Here is a 20,977-nt window from a genome sequence, read left to right on the forward strand (position 1 = left end):
GCTGTCAATGTTCTTATACGCATCAGAAGTGTGGTCCAGCTTTTATTAAAATGCAAAGTAGTGGTGGTGCTATTCATCAGATTATGGTTTTGTGTTTAGGTGTGAAGATTAGTCACCATAATCTTCCTATTTATATTCCAGTTCCTCTGTGTGTGATGTAGTGAATATAGTAAATAATAAAAATATCAACTATTTTTGCTTATACTGTGTAGAGTACTAGCTCTCAGCTGAAACTGGCTGTTTGTGTCCTTCTATTATAACATCAACAAACACTTAAATGCTTATTTTGTCAGGATCATTATGATTGGGGTTTGCGGGCTATCAAATCAGTGCTGGTTGTGGCTGGATCTCTGAAGAGAGAGGAGCGTAGCAGACCTGAAGAACAGGTGTGTATCTCTTCGCGATCACTAATGAGGGCTGTTCTTTACACTGAAGTGTTTCAGCTCTCATGGTTGTTTCCAGAAATTTGAGGTTGTCAGAAATTGCCTCATCAAAACTGTGCGTCCAATATTGTCTCACCAGGTGTTGATGCGGGCTCTTAGAGACTTCAACCTTCCTAAGATCGTGACGAGTGATGTTCCCATCTTCCTTGGGTTGATCAGTGACCTCTTTCCACAGCTGGATGTGCCCAGGAAGAGAGACCCAAAGCTAGAAAATGCTGTTCGCCAGTCAGTCAGTGAGCTGCGTCTGCAACCAGAGGAAAATTTCATACTTAAGGTTCATCTGTGTTTTTATTATATAGTATAGTTTATTTGGCAACACCTTTCGTTAGTGGTGGTAACGGTGAACAAACGTTAATTTTAGATTTCTCAGAATTGTGGGAAAAAGAAAAACAGTTGTTATGATAAAAATGTCAAAGGATTATTTTCCTTTTTTCCATCATTCTGTGAGCAACCGTGATGTGGTTTTCATACCGTGCATGGCCTGAGTCTGCAGACAGAGCACAGTGAAGGGATCTGTTACCCCGCTGTGAAGCTGGAGGTGTGGAGTCTGTCACCTGCAGCTCTTCATCTGACAGTTCACTGTGGCTGCTCCTCGTTCCATTTTTCCCTGCAGTATTTCCGTTTTTTGCAGGGAATAAGGAAATACAGACACACAGTTCATAAAGCTTCCAATATATAAACACTAATCAGTTGCCTCCTATTGTGTTCATTCAATTAGTGATTTAATAGACAAAAATCTGTAAAATCTAATAGAAGTATTAAATTAAGTGTTAAACTGCTTCTTTTTCAGTGGCATATGAGCAATGATAGTTAAGGATGATCTGAAATCAACATGCCAGATCACTTTACAAACACATTCATAAAGTTCTGAGCTAATTTTAACTTGGGGGAAATGCATAATTCCCACAGGTCAATAGAGGAACAATATATAAAGCTTTGTGGTTTGTAACATAAACTAATTGTTAATCATTTTGGTTGTATTTTTTTATTGTAAGGTGAGACAGCTCTCTGATTGAACTTGCAGTATTTTAGAGTTGGTTTTTTTTTCAGAAATCCCACTATTAATGTGATTCCATGTTTGCAGGTGACCCAGCTGGAGGAGCTGCTGGCTGTTAGACATTCTGTATTTGTAGTTGGTGGCCCGGGTACTGGAAAAAGTCAGGTTAACTTAACTAATGAACATTTTTAAAACTGTTTATGTGTTTTTGTTTTTGTTTTAATATCTGTGTGATCCAACTTCTTATACCCAAAATATGCCCAAACATATTAACTAAAACTACTTATATAAATGATCTTGTTTACTTATCAGATCTTGAAGACCCTTCATAGGACTTATGCAAACATGAAGATGAAGCCCTTATGGAATGATATTAACCCTAAAGCTGTTACCACAGATGAGCTGTTTGGATACCTGCACCCTGCTACCAGAGAGTGGAAGGATGGTGAGAAGCAGGAGGATTATACAAAGGATTTAATGTGCAATAAATGATGATCAAGAGAACCAGTTTTTCCTCCAGAATTTGGGTCGCTGTCAAGTCTGATTTATTTTGGTGCCAAGACCATAATTTATTCCAAAGCCTCCTCTCAGAAATAATTAGAAAGTTAATGCACTTCTTCTATTTCACAGCCCACTCCTGTTTAAATAGGTTTCGTGTGCAATATTTTCATTACCAGTTCATTTCACAATTTTGCATTCAATACCTTTTTTGCTGCAGTGATGGTTTAGTATGTAAAAATGGATTTACCATATGTCACTGTTTCCTTTTACAGGTCTGTTCTCCTCTACCATGAGAGAGCTGGCCTCGGTGGGCCATGATGGACCCAAATGGATTGTTCTGGATGGGGATATTGACCCTATGTGGATTGAGTCACTCAACACAGTTATGGATGACAACAAGGTAAAAAATCATCACATGTTTTTTTGTCTTTCATCCAGGAGTTTGAATATGTCTCCAAATAAGTAATCAATTTCTGCCAATGCCAGTCATTAAGTTAGTGCATACTTTATATTTTTGAACCAGTGCTTGAGCTCCACTCCTTCTGCTTTTCCCTCCACATCCAGGTTCTGACACTTGCCAGTAACGAGAGGATCGGCTTGTCCTCGTCCATGCGTCTTCTCTTTGAGATCTCTCATCTGAAGGCTGCTACTCCAGCTACAGTGTCAAGGGCAGGAATACTCTATGTCAACCCACAGGACTTGGGTTGGAGCTCGTAAGACACACACAATGCTTAAATGCACGCATAAAATCACAGTCTTCTGTTTCTTTGATTTTCTTAAGGTTATCTTGGTTAGCAGAGCTGCCTTTACTGTGTTTTCAGTTATGTGACAAGTTGGATCGACACACGGCAAGCCCAGTCAGAGCGAGCCAACCTCACTATTTTGTTTGATAAGTACGTGCCATACTGTCTGGAACAAGTTCGCTGCAACCTGAAAACCATCACACCCATTCCAGAAAACAGCATGGTGCAGGTACATGTAGGGTTTTATGGATATCAAATGCAGCCTGCAGAGCCATAATATTATATTTTTCTGTTGTTATTGTTCAGTCACATGCAGCATTTCTGTGTTTTGCTCAATCAGACATTGTGCTCGTTGTTGGACTGCTTGCTGATTGAGGACAACACTCCAGCCGATTCTCCCAGAGAACTCTATGAGATCTACTTTGTCTTTGCCTGCGTCTGGGCTTTTGGAGGCGCTCTCTTTCAAGATCATGTGTGCAGTGACTAACTGTTCCTTCTAATCGTATCAGATAATTCACATTATTATACCATATAATGACAGTGTTTTTACCTTTATAGCTCAATGACTACCGTGCTGAATTTAGCCGCTGGTGGTCCAAAGAGATGAGAGCCGTAAAGTTTCCCTCACAAGGGACAGTCTTTGACTATTTCATTGACCCTGAGACTAAAAAGTTTACTCCGTGGAGTGAGAAGATGGTGCCATTTGAGCTGGAGCCTGATATTCCGTTACAGGTATGTTATTAGACTAATGAATGCGTGTGGTTGTCTACAGCAGGCCAGAGTGTCCTGTATAATTATAACATGTTGATTTAGATCTCTCAGCACGCTCATCCACTGTCTGTTTCAGACGGTGCTTGTCCACACTCCAGAGACCATCTGTCTCACCTACTTCATGGACCTTCTGCTTCAGAGAGGCAAACCTATCATGTTAGTGGGCAATGCAGGAGTGGGAAAAACTATTCTGGTGTCTGATAAAGTCGCTAAGCTGAAGGAGGATTACATAGTAGCAAAAGTTCCCTTCAACTACTACACTACATCTGCCATGCTGCAGCGTAAGAGTCTCTGAAATGAGCATACACAAACAGATTTTTTCACATGTGTATTTTTTATTAATTTAACAAATTGTATAATACATATAATAATCTAATAATTAGGGAAATATAATAAGACAAATCTAATAATCTGAAAAAAGGCTTCTAATGAGATATGTGTGCTTCCTGTCTATGCATTATGTTATTGTGGTAGTACTGTATCTAATTGTGTTTGCCTATTCATACTGATTGAATGGCACAGGCTTCATAAAAAAAAAATTCTGAGTTTCCCTGTATCTTCAATTCTTTTTTCCTTCAAATTTCAGTTCAGATTTTCAGTCAGTGAGTTTCTGTGAAGACTGTTGTCACTTTATCATTTTCCTAAACTTGTGTATTAAATGTACTCCAGGCATCTTGGAGAAACCTCTAGAGAAGAAAGCTGGTCGTAAATTTGGCCCTCCCACCGCCAAGAGACTTATCTACTTCATAGATGACCTCAACATGCCTGAGGTGGATGTTTATGGGACTGTCCAGCCACACACCCTCATCCGCCAGCACCTTGATTACAGCCACTGGTAGGATAAGACGCACGTGATGGACTCGCATATTTATACTGCTTTCATACTGCCAAAGTGTGCAAATACACATATATACTCTGTACACAACTGTTACACAGAGTTTAGTGCTTAGTGTGAATTTTAACCAACAGGTCTTTGTACTGTAGGTATGACAGACAGCGGCTGGTTTTGAAAGAAATCCATAACTGCCAGTATATCACCTGTATGAACCCAACAGCTGGAAGCTTCTCTATCAACCCCAGACTGCAGGTACTGCCACACATTTGCAAGTTCTTTATGCGTAAATTTTATTTGTTCATAAATGTTATTATCAAAATTCTCCTATCTACTGAAACTATACTCGATCACTATGGCTTTATACATAATTTCATTGAATACTTATTTAGAAAAATTAGTTTCAAAGGGAACCATGTTTATGTTTTCCTTTGAAACACAAAAGAAAAACAGCCAAAGACATGCAGAAACCTTTTTTTGGCTAATAAGAAAAATTTAAAGGTAGTTCAGAATGCAGCTTTCTCAGTTTAAGTGGGTCCAGCCACAGATTACTGTTGGTAAAATCTTTACTGCCTCCATTTCAGAGGCATTTCTCAGTGTTTGCAGTGCATTTCCCCGGTGCTGATGCATTAGCTACCATCTTCTCCAGCATCTTGTCAGCTCACTTTCTTCAGGGAGGGTTTAGCTACGGGGTCTCTCGCTCAGTTGGAACTCTCATTCAGGTACTGTACACTTACACTGCCAGTGCAGCATTCATTTCTATTAAAACTTGACTTGAGACAACATTTATCTGTTTCTGTGTCACTATCTTTTGATTCTCCTCAAACAGGCAGCTATCTGCCTGCACCAGAAAATTAGCCAGAACTTTCTTCCTACAGCCATACGCTTCCACTATATCTTCAATCTGCGAGACCTTTCCAACATATTTCAGGTAACACACTTTGCTCAGTCATCCAGAAAAAAATAAAAACATAAAAATATAACTGAAATAATACTTACTTCTGTTGAAGATCTTTTCCTTGAACTGCTTAAAAGGATGCTGTTGACTCCTTTTTTCACTCAAGGTAGCAAATACGAAAACGTCATATGAATCCATTTGCAAAACTGTCATTGGTGGCAACTTGCTTTAGATTTGACTTTTGTAGGAATGTTAATCCTGAAAAACTGAAAATTCTGGTGTCAAAAGTTCTCTCGTGGAATAGTTATGTGTTTATTAATACGATTTCTGTATAGGGCATCCTGTTTGCCTTGCCAGAAAGCATCCGTTACCCCATGGACCTGGTCCACCTGTGGCTGCATGAGAGCTCCAGGGTCTACTCAGACAAACTGATGGAAGAAAAAGATGTAGAACTCTTTGATAAAATCCTGTTGGACACTGGAAAGAGATATTTTGAAGTAAGACATGGGCGATTCAAATTGCAACCTTAATCTTAAAAATCTTTCAAAATGTAAGAGGTATTGCAGAAGTGATGCTTTTGGTATTTAGTATTAAAGCCAGCTATGGCATGTTCAGTATTTTGTTGTTTGTTTGTCCTGCCAAACTCTCCAGGGAATAGATGAGTCCATCTTTATCCACCAGCCTTTGGTGTACTGCCACTTTGCCCAGGGAGTGGGAGAGCCTCGCTATCACCAGGTCTGACACATTCACACACACACAAGCTAGTCTGCACTCCAAGTTCTTTATGGAGATTAAAATAAGAATTAAGAGTGTAGTCAAATACGTTATGGGAGTTTAATTGTTTATTACTTGAATCTGTACTGTAGCATACTTATTTAGTGGCCTCCAGATGTGTCGTATCTGCTCTGACAGAAACCAGAAATGAGGATAACTGTATTGTCGCTAGCAAAAAGATTGCCTGTCTTTGATATGTGTGTGGCAACTTAGTTTCATTGTATATGGAATTTACCACGTAGACACGGGTTAGTGCTGGCTTTCCTCAAGAGAGACAAGTTTATTTGTTTTATTTCTCCTTTCTTGTCAGGCTTCAGACTGGGAGAAGCTCCAGAAGACATTGGCTGATGCTCTAGAGCACTATAATGAGTTGCACGCTGTCATGGACTTGGTACTGTTTGAAGAAGCGATCCAGCATGTGTAAGAGACACACACAGACACAAACTAACATGCACAAAGAAGAATTTACAAAGCAAATGTAAACCACAGGCAAGAAACACACCATCAGTTCTGTGTTTGTACCCAGGTGTCGCATCAGTCGTATACTGGAGGCCCCCTATGGTAATGCCCTGCTGGTTGGAGTTGGTGGGAGTGGGAAGCAGAGCCTGTGTCGACTGGCTGCTTTCCTCAGCATGCTGGAGGTTTTCCAGATCACGCTGCGTAAAGGTTATGGAATCAATGACCTCAAAGTAAATATGCACTTCCACATGCAAAACACGGTTGTATATCATAACACATCTGTTTTGAATGATTTGGGATGTTTTTTTTTTCCCTGCTTTGTGTTTGCTGCAACCCTTGTCTGCAGAGTGACATAGCTGCATTGTATATAAAGGTGGGGGTGAAGAATATTGGGACAGTGTTTCTTCACACAGATGCCCAGATTCCAGATGAGCGCTTCCTGGTGCTGATCAACGACATGCTGGCCTCAGGTTTGGATACACAGACCGGAACTGAGATAACTGAGATTTCTGCTTTAATAGCTGTCAGATCTAAGAAATGAATGTCATTTCTGCAAAAACTATTTTTGGATGGTGTCAGTGGCTTTGAGAGCATAGAGTTGTGCATTTGAATAGATAGCAAAGAAGGCTCATTTGGTCACATAGACCTGCTCCAAGTAAGAGTGACCATATAAGAAAGAACAAATACACAGTGAGCTCGCATTCTTTGCATTTGTAGGGGATATTCCTGACCTTTTTAGTGATGAAGAAGCAGATATGATTGTTTCATCAATCCGTATGGAGCTGAGGGGATTAGGACTCATAGATACCAGAGACAACTGCTGGAGCTTTTTCATCGAAAGGATACGAAGACAGCTCAAGGTCTATAATGCAAACCATGTAGAAACCATGATGTAATGATTAGTGTTGATAGTCATCTCACCTTCTCCTTTTGTCACCCTTTCTGCCCTCCAGGTCGTCTTATGTTTCTCTCCAGTTGGATTCACGTTAAGGACACGTGCACGGAAGTTTCCAGCCCTAGTAAACTGCACAGCCATAAACTGGTTCCACTCTTGGCCTCAGCTTGCTCTGCAGTCCGTCAGCTCTACTTTCATAGAGAAAATACCTGGACTGGAGGTGCTTCTTGTTTAAATTCTGTGATACAATCTAAAGCTGCTTTTAAAAGTACTAACTCTGATGCTGATTATGCAAGTGTTTCAAATAGTAGATACCTAATAAGCATAAATAGGAACTAAAATAACTATTAACGTAGACACATGTCTATAGCTACTTTTATGTGAATTAATCAAATAAGAAGGTTCTTCTTACTCTCTCAGTGAAGTGAGTCAATGTGTGTGTTCATACTGTGCAGCCAAATGTGAGAGCATCTATCAGTGAGTTCATCTCCTACGCTCACACGAGTGTCAATGAGGTAAGAGCTGCTGCACAGCACTGCGAGCGATGACCTCTCTTGATGTCTTCTTTGATACGATTTCTTGGTTTCCTTGTTGTGAATTCACCTCACAGGTGAGTGTCAAATACCAGCAGAATGAGAAGCACTTCAACTATACCACGCCAAAGAGTTTCCTAGAGTTTATGAAGTTGTACGACAACCTGTTGAGAAAGAAACGCACAGAGCTGACTCAGAAGATGGAAAGATTAGAGAATGGACTTCAAAAACTGCTGACTACCGCGTCACAGGTCAGGGGGGAAAAACACCACATTGCACCAGTGTATACAAAAGTTTGTGTTTCTTGTTCTTACTTATTTTTTCTTTAGGTGGAGGACCTCAAAGCCAAGTTAGCAGTGCAGGAGGTAGAGCTCTGGCAGAGAAACACAGATATCGAAGCCCTCATTGCTAAAATAGGACAACAGACAGACAAGCTCAACCAAGAGAGAGCTGTAGCTGATGCTGAGGAGCAGAGGGTAAGAGTGTGATTCTAGGGCCTCTCGAGCAGCAAAATGACAGACTTAACGCCATGTATTTTCAGAATTACTGCACATTTTGAGGTTCATTTTAAACCACTTTGTCAATGAGAGGGCCATTAGAGAAGAGAGGGCAGAGAAGTAATAACATAGGTCTGAAACAAGCCAAACTTTCAGCAATCCATTCACAGCATACACACACACGCGTGTTGTATTTTTGTGATTCAGGTGGCAGCAATCCAAGCTAAAGTGACCAAACAGCAACAGGAGACTGAAGAGGACTTGGCGAAGGCTGAACCTGCCCTACAGGCAGCCAACACAGCTCTCAATACACTCAACAGAGTAAAACACTTGCACACACATAAAGTTTTACTTCATTTCATTCGATTTATTTTATGAGTCCATTGCAAGCATAAAAGAAATCTAATAAAGTTGTCCTGAGCTCAGGCCCCTGATTAAAAATGTGGGCGTTTGTGCATTCGTGTGCATCTGTTTGATCTAGTTAAACCTGACAGAGCTGAGGACGTTTCCCAACCCTCCAGCCATCGTCACCAACGTCTCAGCAGCTGTTCTAGTGCTACTGGCTCCTCAAGGCCGAATCCCCAAAGATCGCAGCTGGAAAGCTTCCAAGGTGGTCATGAGCAAGGTGATACGATTTTTAGGTTTTAGTTTTCCTTCATTTAATGGCTTGAGACCGCCAAAGTAAATCCATTTTAGGTTAATGTTATGGTAGATCTGGCGACCTGTCCGTGTACTGTATGTAACCTTTCATATGAAAGTTAGGATAGGCTCCAGTCCCCCTGCAAACCCGAACTGGATACACTATTAGAAAAATAAATGGATGAATGAAAACCAAAAAACGAATACAGAACCAAAAAAAAATCTCTCTAATCATCTGAGATAAAAAAATATTTAACATTTAAAACACGACCTTCTCTTTTAGTCTTCATCCTTGCACAACTCTAATTTAATATTGATTGCGACTGCAGTTATTTTGTTGTGTGACTGTTGGCACTTTTCAATCTGATATACTTTATACTTTGATGAACCCATTCATATTTAATTTTTGTAATATAGGTTCTTTCATATTGTTAATATCTCCTGTGTTGTTGATACCGCCTTGCCTCAAAAACTCTTTTTTTTAAAGAGAGGTTTAACCTGTGAGGAACTATGCTGGTTGAAAAAAGTAACAACTAAAGCAATGTTCACACTCTGTAGATCAGATATGGTTTTTTTTAGTTAATTCTACTTTTTGACTCAGGATTTAGAATTCAAAAATGTTGAAAAATATTTTGTTAATTTGAAACCCTTTGATCTAACGCGCACCCGTTTGCACACAAATGCTTGTGCAGGTGGATGACTTCCTGCAGGCTCTGGTAAACTTTGACAAAGAGAACATCCCTGAGGCCACGGTGAGGTGTGTGAGAGATGAGTACCTCAGTGACCCAGAGTTCAACCCTGACTTTGTAAAACAGAAATCCTCTGCTGCTGCGGGCCTTTGTGCATGGGTGATCAACATCATCCGCTTCCACGAGGTACACATCTAAACCATCTGCCACATATATTTAGTGTCATCCAAGCTAATCCATTTGCTATATTTTTTTCTGTGTAAAACACTTTGAGTTTGTTGTTTGATTTGTTTTTTTGCCTTTTTCCCCAAAACTTGTGCTGCCTTGGATAGATTTTTGTAAGTTCATCTCTTCTCTTATTTCTTTATTATAGGATGTTCCTTATAACAAAGGTTATACTGTACTTTAGTTTCAGCTGTAAGGATGTTCTTGTTTCCAGGTGCTCTGCGAGGTAGAGATGAAGAGAATGTGTCTGACTCAGGCTAACGCTGATTTGGCTGAGGCTGCTGAGAAGCTAGACGCCCTGCGGAAAAAACTAGCTGTACGTCTGTTTAAATTGGACAGATTGGATTATTTGGTGCTTGACAACAAAATTAATTAGTTATTTGCAAATGCCAGCATTCATAATATTTTCATCTGTTCCTTTTTCTCCTTTCTCAGGAGCTGGATAGCAGTCTGGAAACTCTGAAAATAGCTTTTGAGAAGGCAACATCAGAGAAACTTCGCTTTCAGGAAGAGGTCAACCGCACAAACAAGACAATAGAGCTAGCTAATCGGCTGGTCAAAGGACTAGAGGTAAGTATACAATGCTGTGCAAAAGACTTAAGCCACCTCTCATTTCTTTATATTCTGCTGGGGAAAAAGGGAAATGGATTCAGTGATTTACTTAAAAATGTTCTGACCTACATGGAAATACAGTATGACTACCTTTATTGTGCAACACAGCCTAAACTCTCTCAAGAAGCTCCAGTAGTCTTCAGGAAAAGCTCTCCAGGCAGCTTGAAGGACATTGAAAGCTCTTCTTTGGATGTTGGCTGACTATTGTTCTGTTGTGTCCAGATGATCCCACACTGCTTCAATAATGTTGATGTCCAGGCTCTGATAGTGTTAATTGTGTGTTTTTCTATCCATTTATGCTTTTACTGCATATGAAGTGCATTGAGGATTCTTGTCACGCTGAGGAATTAAGTAATCATTTGAACCACAAATGTGACATTTGTATTCATGACTCCATCAGACCTGTTGTCACTGATTTTCAGTCCAGTTCTTGTGTATTTGTCATACAAATACACAAGTATTTGTATGTCTTTTCAGTCTTTTCCCCCAGTTTCCCCTCTTTAATAAGGGGAACCTCTTAGTCTCAGCGACCCCTCCACTGAGACTATTTCTGAATATGCTTCAAGGAACAGTTCATTTAAGGGCTAGATGCATCTCTCGGATCCTGTGTCATTGTTTCTGTGTTTTGTGTCTTTGTTCAATTTTTTCTTATTTCTTGAGGACACTGTTCAGATACTGTTCATGTGCTTTAGATTGTTTTTTAATGCCTGCCACTTCTTTTGCCCTCCACTTGCCAGGTTTCCCTCAATTTTTTTAGGGACACACTACACACCATGCTGCTGCCAGTTTTTGGGGCTAATAGCTCTAATACTATTTTATTCCTGTCAAACTGTGTTATCTTTGCATTTTTGGTAGATTTAACTGAAGAGATAAAAACAAATTATGTGTTTTTGTAGGCTGCTAGTAACAATAAACCTAAGGATTCAAAAGCAGCCAATATCCAAAGAAAAAATATGAAAGACCTTCAGAAATCTTGGGTTACTATTGCTCAAGACCATTTTAAAAAGCTGTCTGAGTGTTACACAGAGCAGCTGTGTCTGTGTGTGTTTTTCAGAGTGAGAACGTGCGCTGGGCTCACTCAGTGGCTCAGTACCATGAGCAGGAGGAAACACTTTGTGGGGACGTCCTTCTAACCGCAGCCTTCATCTCTTATGCCGGATCCTTCTCAAAGAAGTACAGGAAAGAGCTGCTGGACAACCTCTGGATGCCGTTCCTACACAGCCAGAAGGTTTAAAATCTTAAAACACTGAGATATTTCTTTTAGTTTTCTTCTGCAAATGCAGTTATTCCCTCCAGTATCTTTGCCGTTCCACAACAGATTGTGTCTTATTTCTCTATGAACACACACCACTGTTTCTATCAGATGTCCATTCCCATGACGGAGGGCTTAGATCCAGTGTTGATGTTGACTGATGATGCAATGGTTGCCCAGTGGAACAATGAAGGCTTACCAGGAGACAAAATGTCTACCCAGAATGCCACCATACTTACTAACTGTGAGTGGAGTTTTTCACTTAGTGTAACTGGCTTTTTATAACAAACATTACAAACGCTACGGTACTAGGTTTTCTTCTTAGCACATCTCTGTGTATAAATAAGGAGTTTATTGTTGCAGGTGAGCGCTGGCCTCTCCTTATCGACCCTCAGCTGCAGGGCATCAAATGGATTAAGAGTCGCTATGGTAACAGCCTCAAGGTTGTCAGTCTGGGGCAGAGAGGGTGAGCAATTCAGAAATAATAACAGTGCTACAATTTCTACAGTTTTTATAAATTAATCTTAAATGTTGTTCCAGATATGTAGATGTTATTGAACAGGCTGTAGTGGCAGGGGACACTGTCCTCATCGAGAACCTCGAGGAGACCATTGACCCCGTTATTGACCCACTTCTGGGTCGACACACAATCAAGAAGGGCAGGTAACACACAGAATTGCTGTGATCGAGTTTTTCTCCTTTCTGCAGATGCTTTAAGAACTGGACTAAATTTGTAGATGCAGTTATTTTGGGTTCAGGGTAACAACATTTCCACACAGATATTAGTGAATGAAGCCCAATTTAAGGGAAAGCTTTTTCCTTGAAGAATTACTGCATTACTTGGTTAAGTACTCACCTAGCCATCAGGGCAGATAATAGCAGATAAGGACACAGAAAAACAAAAGCCCCGTAAAAACAAAATCTGCCAGTAAAGTACAAAAAAAGATGTTGTTATAGATTAAACGTGACCTAGAAAAGAAACTGTAAGACTCCAGGAGAATTCAATCAATTTTCACATATTTATTAAAAAATGAACACATGAACAGAGCTGATGTGTTTCATCAGAAATATATTGATCTATGTTCAGTCCTGTCTGTAGGGTTTTGTGAACCTTTCAATACATGTTTACACGTTGAAAGCAGACAAGGTGGTATAAGGGTTATGGATCAGAAGGAAGAAGTGGTGGGTAAATTCAGAAGGAGAAAATGGTTAGGAGGCTGGTGGGGTGGGATGGTAGAGAGTGGGTAAAGAGAGAGGATAATTGGAAGGGTGGGTGGGGGGGTCTAAGGAGGTATGGGGAAAAGTGGGTAAGGTAGAAAGGAGGGAAAGGGGTAGGGGTGGGGTATAAGGAAGTAAGGATCTTATCACTTATCCACAACTTGCTCATCAATGCCACTTTTCCATGTATCGAAGATCATTCATATTACACTGGGTTCATTCATTTTATCATGCTCTACTCTCTTCTTTTTCCTTGCTACTATGCTGCTACAGTTGTATAAAGGTTGGAGACAAAGAGTGTTTCTTCCACCCAGCCTTCAGACTGATTCTCCACACTAAGCTGGCTAGTCCTCACTATAAGCCAGAGATTCAAGCCCAGACCACCCTCATTAATTTCACAGTGACCAGAGATGGATTGGAGGACCAGCTCCTGGCCCAGGTGGTGAATCAAGAGAGGCCAGACCTTGAGCAGCTTAAGGTAGAGTGGAACAGTTGATGGAGTTCTCTGTTGATCAGTCTGTCCTTTTTGTACTGCCTGTCCGGGTCCGGCAGTCTAAGAGTTTAAGAAACGTTAAGGCCTTCCTCTCGCCAACCACTGCCTTTTGCTTCACATGGGGGCAGCATGCAATCTCCCACTTAATGCCTTCCTCTCTTGTGTACAAGACCCGGGTTACCTGAACTCGATTTGCTGTTTGGTATTTAGCTGTCCCAGTGCATGTTGGAGTTCATCGTTTAATGAGGCCAGCTGGCATTATTTCATCTCTGTTGCAGGTTTTGGTTTTCATCATTCTGGTTCCATTTATGCTTCTTTTTATATATTTGCATCGTCTTCCTACAGAGTGAACTGACAAAGCAGCAGAACATGTTTAAGATTGAGCTGAAGCTTCTGGAGGACGAGCTGCTAACCCGGCTGTCTGCTGCAGAGAGTAACTTCCTTGGTGACAATGTGCTGGTGGAGAAGCTTGAGACGACAAAGCACACTGCTGCTGAGATTGAGATGAAGGTATCAGGTTACATGTCTGCGTTGTTGCAGTAAAATGAATGGTTAACCTACTTTTTACTCCCTTTCATATTTTTTCTTTTTTCTGTCATCTCTCATTCGCAGGTTCTGGAAGCAAAAGTTAACGAAGTAAAGATAAACGAGGCCAGAGAGCACTATCGCCCTGTTGCTGTCAGAGCTTCTCTGCTCTACTTTATCATGAATGATCTTAACAAGATCAACCCCATGTACCAGTTCAGCCTCAAGGTAACAAGAAGCAAATATAGGACCTGACCACAACCTAGGAACCAACAACTGAATTTAACATAAGATGTAAAATATCCAAATTTATGTGAAATTATGCAGCAAACAAATACATCCTACGAATTGATTTGTCCTTTTGTTCTCAGGCCTTTAACGTTGTTTTCCACAAAGCAGTGGAGCTGGCAGAAGCCTGTGACGACGTAAACAGCAGAGTAAACACTCTCATAGACTGTGTTACATACTCCACCTTCAACTACATCAGCAGGGGACTATTTGAGAGAGACAAGCTCACCTTTACGGCACAGCTGGCCTTCCAGGTGTGTGTGTGTTTGTGGAAGGGTTAGACAAAGACTGTGTTTGTCCCTGACTGTGTTCTCCCTATTTCAGTTGCTCCTGATGAGTAAGGAGATAGTTGTGAGAGAGTTGGACTTCTTGCTGCGTTTTAACATTGACCACAGCTACATCAGCCCCCTTGACTTTCTTTCCAACTCGGCCTGGAGCGCCATCAAGGTTCACAGGCACATACACGCAGCATTTATTTTTGTTGGCATTTGAATTGCAATGCAAATCAAAAACTGCTCTCTCTCTTGTATCGGTCCAGGTTATGAGTTTCACTGATGAGTTTCGTGGTCTGGATCGGGATATTGAAGGTTCACCCAAGCGCTGGAAGAAGCTGGTGGAGTCAGAGTGTCCTGAGAAGGAGAAGTTTCCTCAGGAGTGGAAGGGAAAAAGCTCGCTGCAGAAACTGATCATGATGAGAGCCCTGAGGCCTGACCGAATGACCTATGCTCTAAGGTGATGAGGATTTGTTTTCCTGCTTGTTTAACTGTGTTTTTGTCTTTTCTATTTTTTAAGTGTATTTCCATATAAGGACTATTAAAAGCAGTGTTTGTTCATTCGTTTATGTCAATATAACCCGACTCTAGGAACTTTGTTGAAGAGAAGCTCGGTGTGAAGTATACAGAGGGACGAAAGACTGAATTTGCAAAGTCCTTTAGAGAAAGTGGTCCTTCCTCCCCTATTTTCTTCATCCTCTCCCCAGGAGTGGACCCACTTAAAGATGTCGAATCGCTGGGTACTGTTCAGAAAGCTGCATGCATCCAAACACAACTGCCTGATCGCACACTGTAATGTGTTGATTTATTAATAATTTAAGTGTCCAGCCATTTCTTTACAATTCAGTGACAACCTAAAAGAGTGTTAAGGTTAGCACATAAAAAATCAGTCCTTTGTTTTCCCAGGAAGGAAGCTGGGTTTTACTATTGACCTTGGGAAGCTTCACAATGTCTCCCTGGGTCAAGGACAGGAAACTGTGGCTGAACTCGCCATGGAAAAGGCCGCTAAGGAGGGTCACTGGGTTATATTGCAGGTCCAGTTAAAAGAAACACATTTTCTTATGTTAGAATGGGGAGAATCTGAAAAAGAAATCAGCATGACAGTGCCTGTGGAGTATGCTACAGTTATTGAGCTTTGATTATGTGTTTCCATTTCCCTGCAGAACATCCATCTGGTTGCTCGCTGGCTGGGTGCGCTTGAGAAGCTCCTGGAGCGCTGCTGTGAAGACAGCCATCCGGACTACAGAGTGTTTATGAGCGCTGAGCCGGCATCTACGGCCCAAGAACACATTATCCCACAGGTAAAGATTCAGCAAGCATGCAAGAAAAGTCACACTTTGTCTCACTTTAACACTTTAATGTAACATCTACATAAGGAATTTATTCTCCCAGCTGTCTTAACCTATACCAGCATTGCATTCATTGAATTACAGTTGAACACTTTAATAGTGACATGAAATTTTTATTTTTTTATTTTTTTTACTCAGGGAATTCTGGAAAATGCTATAAAGATCACCAATGAACCTCCTACAGGCATGCATGCTAATCTACATGCTGCTCTGGATAACTTTGACCAGGTGATTTTTTTTTTTTCTTTCCTTGTGTTCTTTGTGCATTTGTTTTGATTTATTTATCAATTCACTTATTGCTTTGCCCTCTCTCCAGGACATCCTGGATCAGTGCAGCCGTGAGCAGGAGTTTAAGACCATCCTGTTTTCTCTCTGTTACTTTCACGCCTGTGTGGCGGAGAGGAGGAAGTTTGGGCCCCAGGGTTGGAACAGAAAGTATCCATTCAGCACTGGAGATCTGACTATATCAGTTAATGTCCTTTACAATTACCTGGAGGCTAATGCACAGGTGGGTTTTGTTGTTGTTGTGGATAGGAAGCATGGTGTATAACTGGATGACCGAAACACTGATGTATGAGGTTGTCAGTGGTGCTGCAAGTGACGGTGCCACAGGCGAATTAGGGTTGTGATTGCCTTGGCAGTGATTTTTATAATTATGATGACACAGGTGCCATGGGAGGACCTGAGGTATTTGTTTGGGGAAATCATGTATGGAGGACACATCACTGATGACTGGGACAGACGCCTCTGCAGAACTTATCTGGAAGAATACATGCAGCCCAATCAGGTTTGTGTGTGTGACAGTAAAAGAAAACATGGACGTAGTGTGCCAGCAAACCTGGCTGTGTTCTGCAGAAAAAGAACAGGCTTCTCCGCAGGCATTATATGGTAGCCAAATGTAACTGCTCTTCTTGTGCAGACTTGGGCCATTTTGGGTTGAAAATCAGCTCCAGTTAGAGCAGATTGACTACTTTTTTACTATAGACTGTCCATAAAAGCTAAAAAAAATACTGGCATGAGTTCCTGGCAACCAGTTGCACCAGACCGAGGGAATTTTGCCATCTGGGTTTGGAATAATTTTATGTTTTGTACAGTATGTGAGTCCCACAGCTAACAATACTTCTCTCTGTTTTGTGTCTCCTAGTTTGACCGGAAGCTTGCATTGGCACCGGGATTTGTCATTCCCTCCAACCTGGATTATCAGGTAAATTAAATCCAGTAGTTTTTTATTAAAGTTTACTTTACACTATTGTACCTTAAACCCTGAAAAAATATTGTCATGTAAATGAATATTAAAGGCCAGTTTTCATACTAAATAATTCTGACTGTACAGCTCATTAAATGAAAATGTTACTCTGCATCTCCAGGGCTACCATGATTTCATAGATGAGATGCTGCCCCATGAGAGCCCAGTGCACTATGGGTTGCATCCCAATGCAGAAATTGAGTTCCTGACAGTGACATCAGATAACCTTTTTCACACTCTGCTGGAGCTGCAGTCCCCTGATGTTGTGATTGGAGAGGGAGCCTCACAAACACTAGAAGAGAAGGTACAGTAGATGTACAGGTTTTTTTTTTCTTGGAAGGTATAAAAAGACAATTATAGATCAAAACCAGTGACCAGTGAAGTCATAAAACAGATAAAAAGTACAGAAACAGATACATTCACTCCTCTAATGTTTAAATTATTCACAGTAGGAACACAGTTAGCCCGCTTCTCTAATTCTAGGAGAACCAAGATAGAAATGAGCAAACCAGTAAATCCAACATCTTGGACTGACTATATACTTGCTCTACACACATCCAGGTGAAATCAATTTTAGATGAAGTTCTGGAAAAGCTGCCAGAGGTGTACAACATGACCGACATCACTTCCAAGACAGCTGAACGATCGCCATACATCCTGGTGTGCTTCCAGGAATGTGAGCGCATGAACACACTCATTTATGAGATACGCCGCTCGCTGAAGGAGCTTGACCTTGGACTCAAGGTATGCTTGACACCTTTGTGTGTTTGAATGGGTATTTACAGTAGAAGTAGAAAACTAGTCTGGATAATATATAAACACAGAAGCCATCACAGCACAGACTGTCATCACAGCAGAGTGTGTGTCAAACAAATGATGTAAGGATGAAAAGAAGCCTGCATCAGGAGAAATCAGAGAAGCTTTTGCTCTTTATGCAAAAATGTGTTCAGCTGAGTTTCTGACAGTATTTACACTGCTGCTTTAGAGGTCACGTGTTAATGTCTCACTGATGTTAAATTACTACATGCATAAATTCTGATCTGTGCGGTTATACTGTTGCTCTCTTAAAGGGTGAACTGGCCATGTCCTCTGAGATGGAGAAGCTACAGGCAGCCTTGTTCTTTGACAACGTCCCAGATAGCTGGACCAAGCTTGCCTACCCCTCAACTTACAGCCTGGCAATATGGTGTGTTTTTCTTTCTCCAGGGGATGGATTTCCCAAATCTTATATAAGACTCTGCATTTAATTTCAGCTGATGCAATTTTGCATAATGTGCAAGGGAATCAAATAAGCCAAGGTATTGTACTGTTATACATTTCATATAGTGAAGAGTTGAGTTACAGTGCCCTATATAGTTTCCACATGACTGACATCATCCAAACAGCTGTCTCGGTCTATTTCCTTTCATTTGATGTCAGGTATAACGACGTGATGCAGCGTTGCAAAGAACTTGACAGCTGGACTCAGGACCTGTCTCTGCCCAGTGTTGTCTGGCTGTCTGGGCTGTTCAACCCACAGTCCTTTCTCACTGGTAAAATTCATTTACAGCATATAGAAAATTTGTACTAATACATTGACTTCTAACCAATTCTTAGTTATTTCATCGTGTCCTTGCATTCCAGCTGTGATGCAGTCTCTGGCACGTAAGAATGAGTGGCCTCTTGATAAAGTGAATCTGACAGTGGATGTGACCAAGAAGTTTAAAGAAGAGTTCAACCAACCGGCCAGGGAGGGTGCATATGTGTATGGACTTTATATGGAAGGTAGAAACACTGCCACTTATTTTCTGCTTATTGTGGTGCAGCTTGCAGAACCACAGGCCACTTCTTTGTGCATAATTCTCCTTGTCTGTGTTTTAGTTCAAATAAAATCATACATTTAACTGTGTATATGTACCTTTGCACTGGGGACAGTTTTCCAGTTGTCTGTCTGTCCTGTTGTCACAATATCTCAAAGTAGCTTGAGGGAATTTCATTAAGTTTAGCGTAAAGCTATGAGGTGCCGTAAGGGACATTATTACTGAAACGCTCTCACACACACTACTGAAACGCTCTCACACACACTACTGAAACGCTCTCACACACACTACTGAAACACTCTCACACACACTACTGAAACGCTCTCACACACACTACTGAAACGCTCTCACACACACTACTGAAACGCTCTCACACACACAACTGAAACTCTCTCACACACACTACTGAAATTTTAGTTCTCACACACACAACTGAAACGCTCTCACACACACAACTGAAACGCTCTCACACACACTACTGAAATTTTAGCTCTCACACACACTACTGAAACGCTCTCACACACACTACTGAAACGCTCTCACACACACTACTGAAAAACCAAGGCATTTCAGTTGAACAGGAAGGCATTTCAGTTAAACAGGAAGGCGTTTCAGTTGAACAGGAAGGCGTTTCAGTTGAACAGGAAGGCATTTCAGTTAAACAGGAAGGCATTTCAGTTAAACAGGAAGGTGTTTCAGTCGAACAGGAAGGCGTTTCAGTTGAACAGGAAGGCATTTTAGTTAAACAGGAAGTTAATTCTTGACAAGGAAACTGAAGGAAAAAGTGTTAGATTTCAAACAAACCACTACACAGGTGAGGCACCAAGATGGCGGCTTGAACAGTCGTGTTTTTTCAGGAGCTCCGAAAGACCGCAAAATTTACTAAGTAACTTTATTCTCTTTCCACTCGAACTATAACTATGGATGCCCAAAAGGTTATTAACTTGGGGGAGATGTCAGAATATATTATATCATTTACAACTATGTTTTTAAGTGACAATGGAATGGATTTTATAACCCGATTAAATTTACTTTTAGAACATTGGATATTAAACTTTTGGCAAAAATCTTGATGTCCTAGAACATGTCCTTCCTCATCTACAAAATGGGCAATTGCCCAAACACCTTTTGATAACCAATCTTGAATAAAAATAGATTTTCTGTTCATCAGTATATATCTATTGTTTCAAATTGGGCTATTATGTGGAGTGAAATTATGTTTAAATAACATTTTCCAATAAAGAAGGACCTGTTTATGGAATTCAGAGAGTTTAGCAGGTAGCTTAGTAATTTCAAAGTCACACTTTAGGAGAAAGTCGATACCCCCTAGTGTGTTAAAGACCTTACTTGGTATAAAAAACCAAATGGAGTGTGGATTATTTAGGAAGGATTTTAACCATTTAAGTTTCAAAACACCATTCATTATGTCAAAATCAATTGCGTTTCCACCGCCTTCAATGTATGGTTTAACCAAATCATCTTTAGATATATAATGGCACTTATTCCTCCAAATAAAATTAAAATTCAAGCTATTAATTGTTTTAATAACTTTATTCGATATTGATAGAGAGTAAGCTGGATATATAAATCTAGATAAACTATCCATTTTGGTTAATAATATTCTTCCAAAAATTGTGATGTCTCTTTGTAACCACTTATTTAGGATTGTCTTACATTTGTCAACATTATCTAAAATATTTACTTTTTCTAAGACTTTGTGATCTTTTGAAATTGTGATGCCCAAATATTTTACCTCCTTCTTCACCTTTATATCGTACAGTAATTGTGAATTACACTCCTTTAATGCCAATAATTCACATTTATTTAAATTTAACTTTAAGCCTGAAGCTTTTGAGAATGTAGTGATTATTTGTTTTACCAGGGGAATCTGATGTTCATTTTTTAAGAAAAGAGTAGTGTCATCCGCAAGTTGACTAATTATTAAAGAATTGTCCATAATCTCAATTCCGGCAACGCTGCTGTTTTTAATTAGAATTGCGAGCATCTCCACAACCATTATGAACAAC

At 40.4% G+C, this 20,977-nt stretch overlaps 1 protein-coding gene across 1 annotated transcript in view; it reads left to right on the forward strand.

The window, feature by feature from the left end:
* The window catches only part of dnah9l (dynein, axonemal, heavy polypeptide 9 like), a 47,040-nt gene that overhangs the window by 17,114 nt on the left and 8,949 nt on the right, over positions 1-20,977 (forward strand). The window contains exons 39-89 of the mRNA XM_086273293.1: positions 294-386; positions 523-717; positions 1,528-1,605; positions 1,753-1,885; positions 2,214-2,341; positions 2,506-2,654; positions 2,763-2,913; positions 3,025-3,156; positions 3,243-3,416; positions 3,532-3,736; positions 4,125-4,290; positions 4,440-4,542; positions 4,872-5,009; positions 5,117-5,218; positions 5,521-5,682; positions 5,837-5,920; positions 6,270-6,379; positions 6,486-6,648; positions 6,765-6,888; positions 7,136-7,278; positions 7,372-7,533; positions 7,769-7,828; positions 7,924-8,097; positions 8,176-8,322; positions 8,551-8,664; positions 8,825-8,968; positions 9,675-9,857; positions 10,111-10,212; positions 10,332-10,466; positions 11,563-11,736; positions 11,872-12,004; positions 12,124-12,226; positions 12,301-12,423; positions 13,252-13,456; positions 13,817-13,981; positions 14,084-14,224; positions 14,368-14,538; positions 14,609-14,731; positions 14,823-15,016; positions 15,148-15,296; positions 15,463-15,590; positions 15,720-15,857; positions 16,044-16,133; positions 16,222-16,413; positions 16,573-16,692; positions 17,050-17,109; positions 17,273-17,455; positions 17,713-17,895; positions 18,222-18,337; positions 18,571-18,683; positions 18,775-18,915. Coding sequence (XP_086129419.1) covers positions 294-386; positions 523-717; positions 1,528-1,605; positions 1,753-1,885; positions 2,214-2,341; positions 2,506-2,654; positions 2,763-2,913; positions 3,025-3,156; positions 3,243-3,416; positions 3,532-3,736; positions 4,125-4,290; positions 4,440-4,542; positions 4,872-5,009; positions 5,117-5,218; positions 5,521-5,682; positions 5,837-5,920; positions 6,270-6,379; positions 6,486-6,648; positions 6,765-6,888; positions 7,136-7,278; positions 7,372-7,533; positions 7,769-7,828; positions 7,924-8,097; positions 8,176-8,322; positions 8,551-8,664; positions 8,825-8,968; positions 9,675-9,857; positions 10,111-10,212; positions 10,332-10,466; positions 11,563-11,736; positions 11,872-12,004; positions 12,124-12,226; positions 12,301-12,423; positions 13,252-13,456; positions 13,817-13,981; positions 14,084-14,224; positions 14,368-14,538; positions 14,609-14,731; positions 14,823-15,016; positions 15,148-15,296; positions 15,463-15,590; positions 15,720-15,857; positions 16,044-16,133; positions 16,222-16,413; positions 16,573-16,692; positions 17,050-17,109; positions 17,273-17,455; positions 17,713-17,895; positions 18,222-18,337; positions 18,571-18,683; positions 18,775-18,915 — 7,099 coding nt within the window. The remainder of the gene's footprint in view (positions 1-293; positions 387-522; positions 718-1,527; positions 1,606-1,752; positions 1,886-2,213; positions 2,342-2,505; positions 2,655-2,762; positions 2,914-3,024; positions 3,157-3,242; positions 3,417-3,531; positions 3,737-4,124; positions 4,291-4,439; positions 4,543-4,871; positions 5,010-5,116; positions 5,219-5,520; positions 5,683-5,836; positions 5,921-6,269; positions 6,380-6,485; positions 6,649-6,764; positions 6,889-7,135; positions 7,279-7,371; positions 7,534-7,768; positions 7,829-7,923; positions 8,098-8,175; positions 8,323-8,550; positions 8,665-8,824; positions 8,969-9,674; positions 9,858-10,110; positions 10,213-10,331; positions 10,467-11,562; positions 11,737-11,871; positions 12,005-12,123; positions 12,227-12,300; positions 12,424-13,251; positions 13,457-13,816; positions 13,982-14,083; positions 14,225-14,367; positions 14,539-14,608; positions 14,732-14,822; positions 15,017-15,147; positions 15,297-15,462; positions 15,591-15,719; positions 15,858-16,043; positions 16,134-16,221; positions 16,414-16,572; positions 16,693-17,049; positions 17,110-17,272; positions 17,456-17,712; positions 17,896-18,221; positions 18,338-18,570; positions 18,684-18,774; positions 18,916-20,977) is intronic.

This window comes from Aulonocara sp. 'chitande type north' Nkhata Bay, linkage group LG18 (assembly GCF_057382095.1).
Source record: "Aulonocara sp. 'chitande type north' Nkhata Bay isolate Kocher_YH1m ecotype deep benthic linkage group LG18, A_spYH_male_GT1.1, whole genome shotgun sequence".
NCBI classification, from domain to species: Eukaryota; Metazoa; Chordata; class Actinopteri; order Cichliformes; family Cichlidae; genus Aulonocara; species Aulonocara sp. 'chitande type north' Nkhata Bay.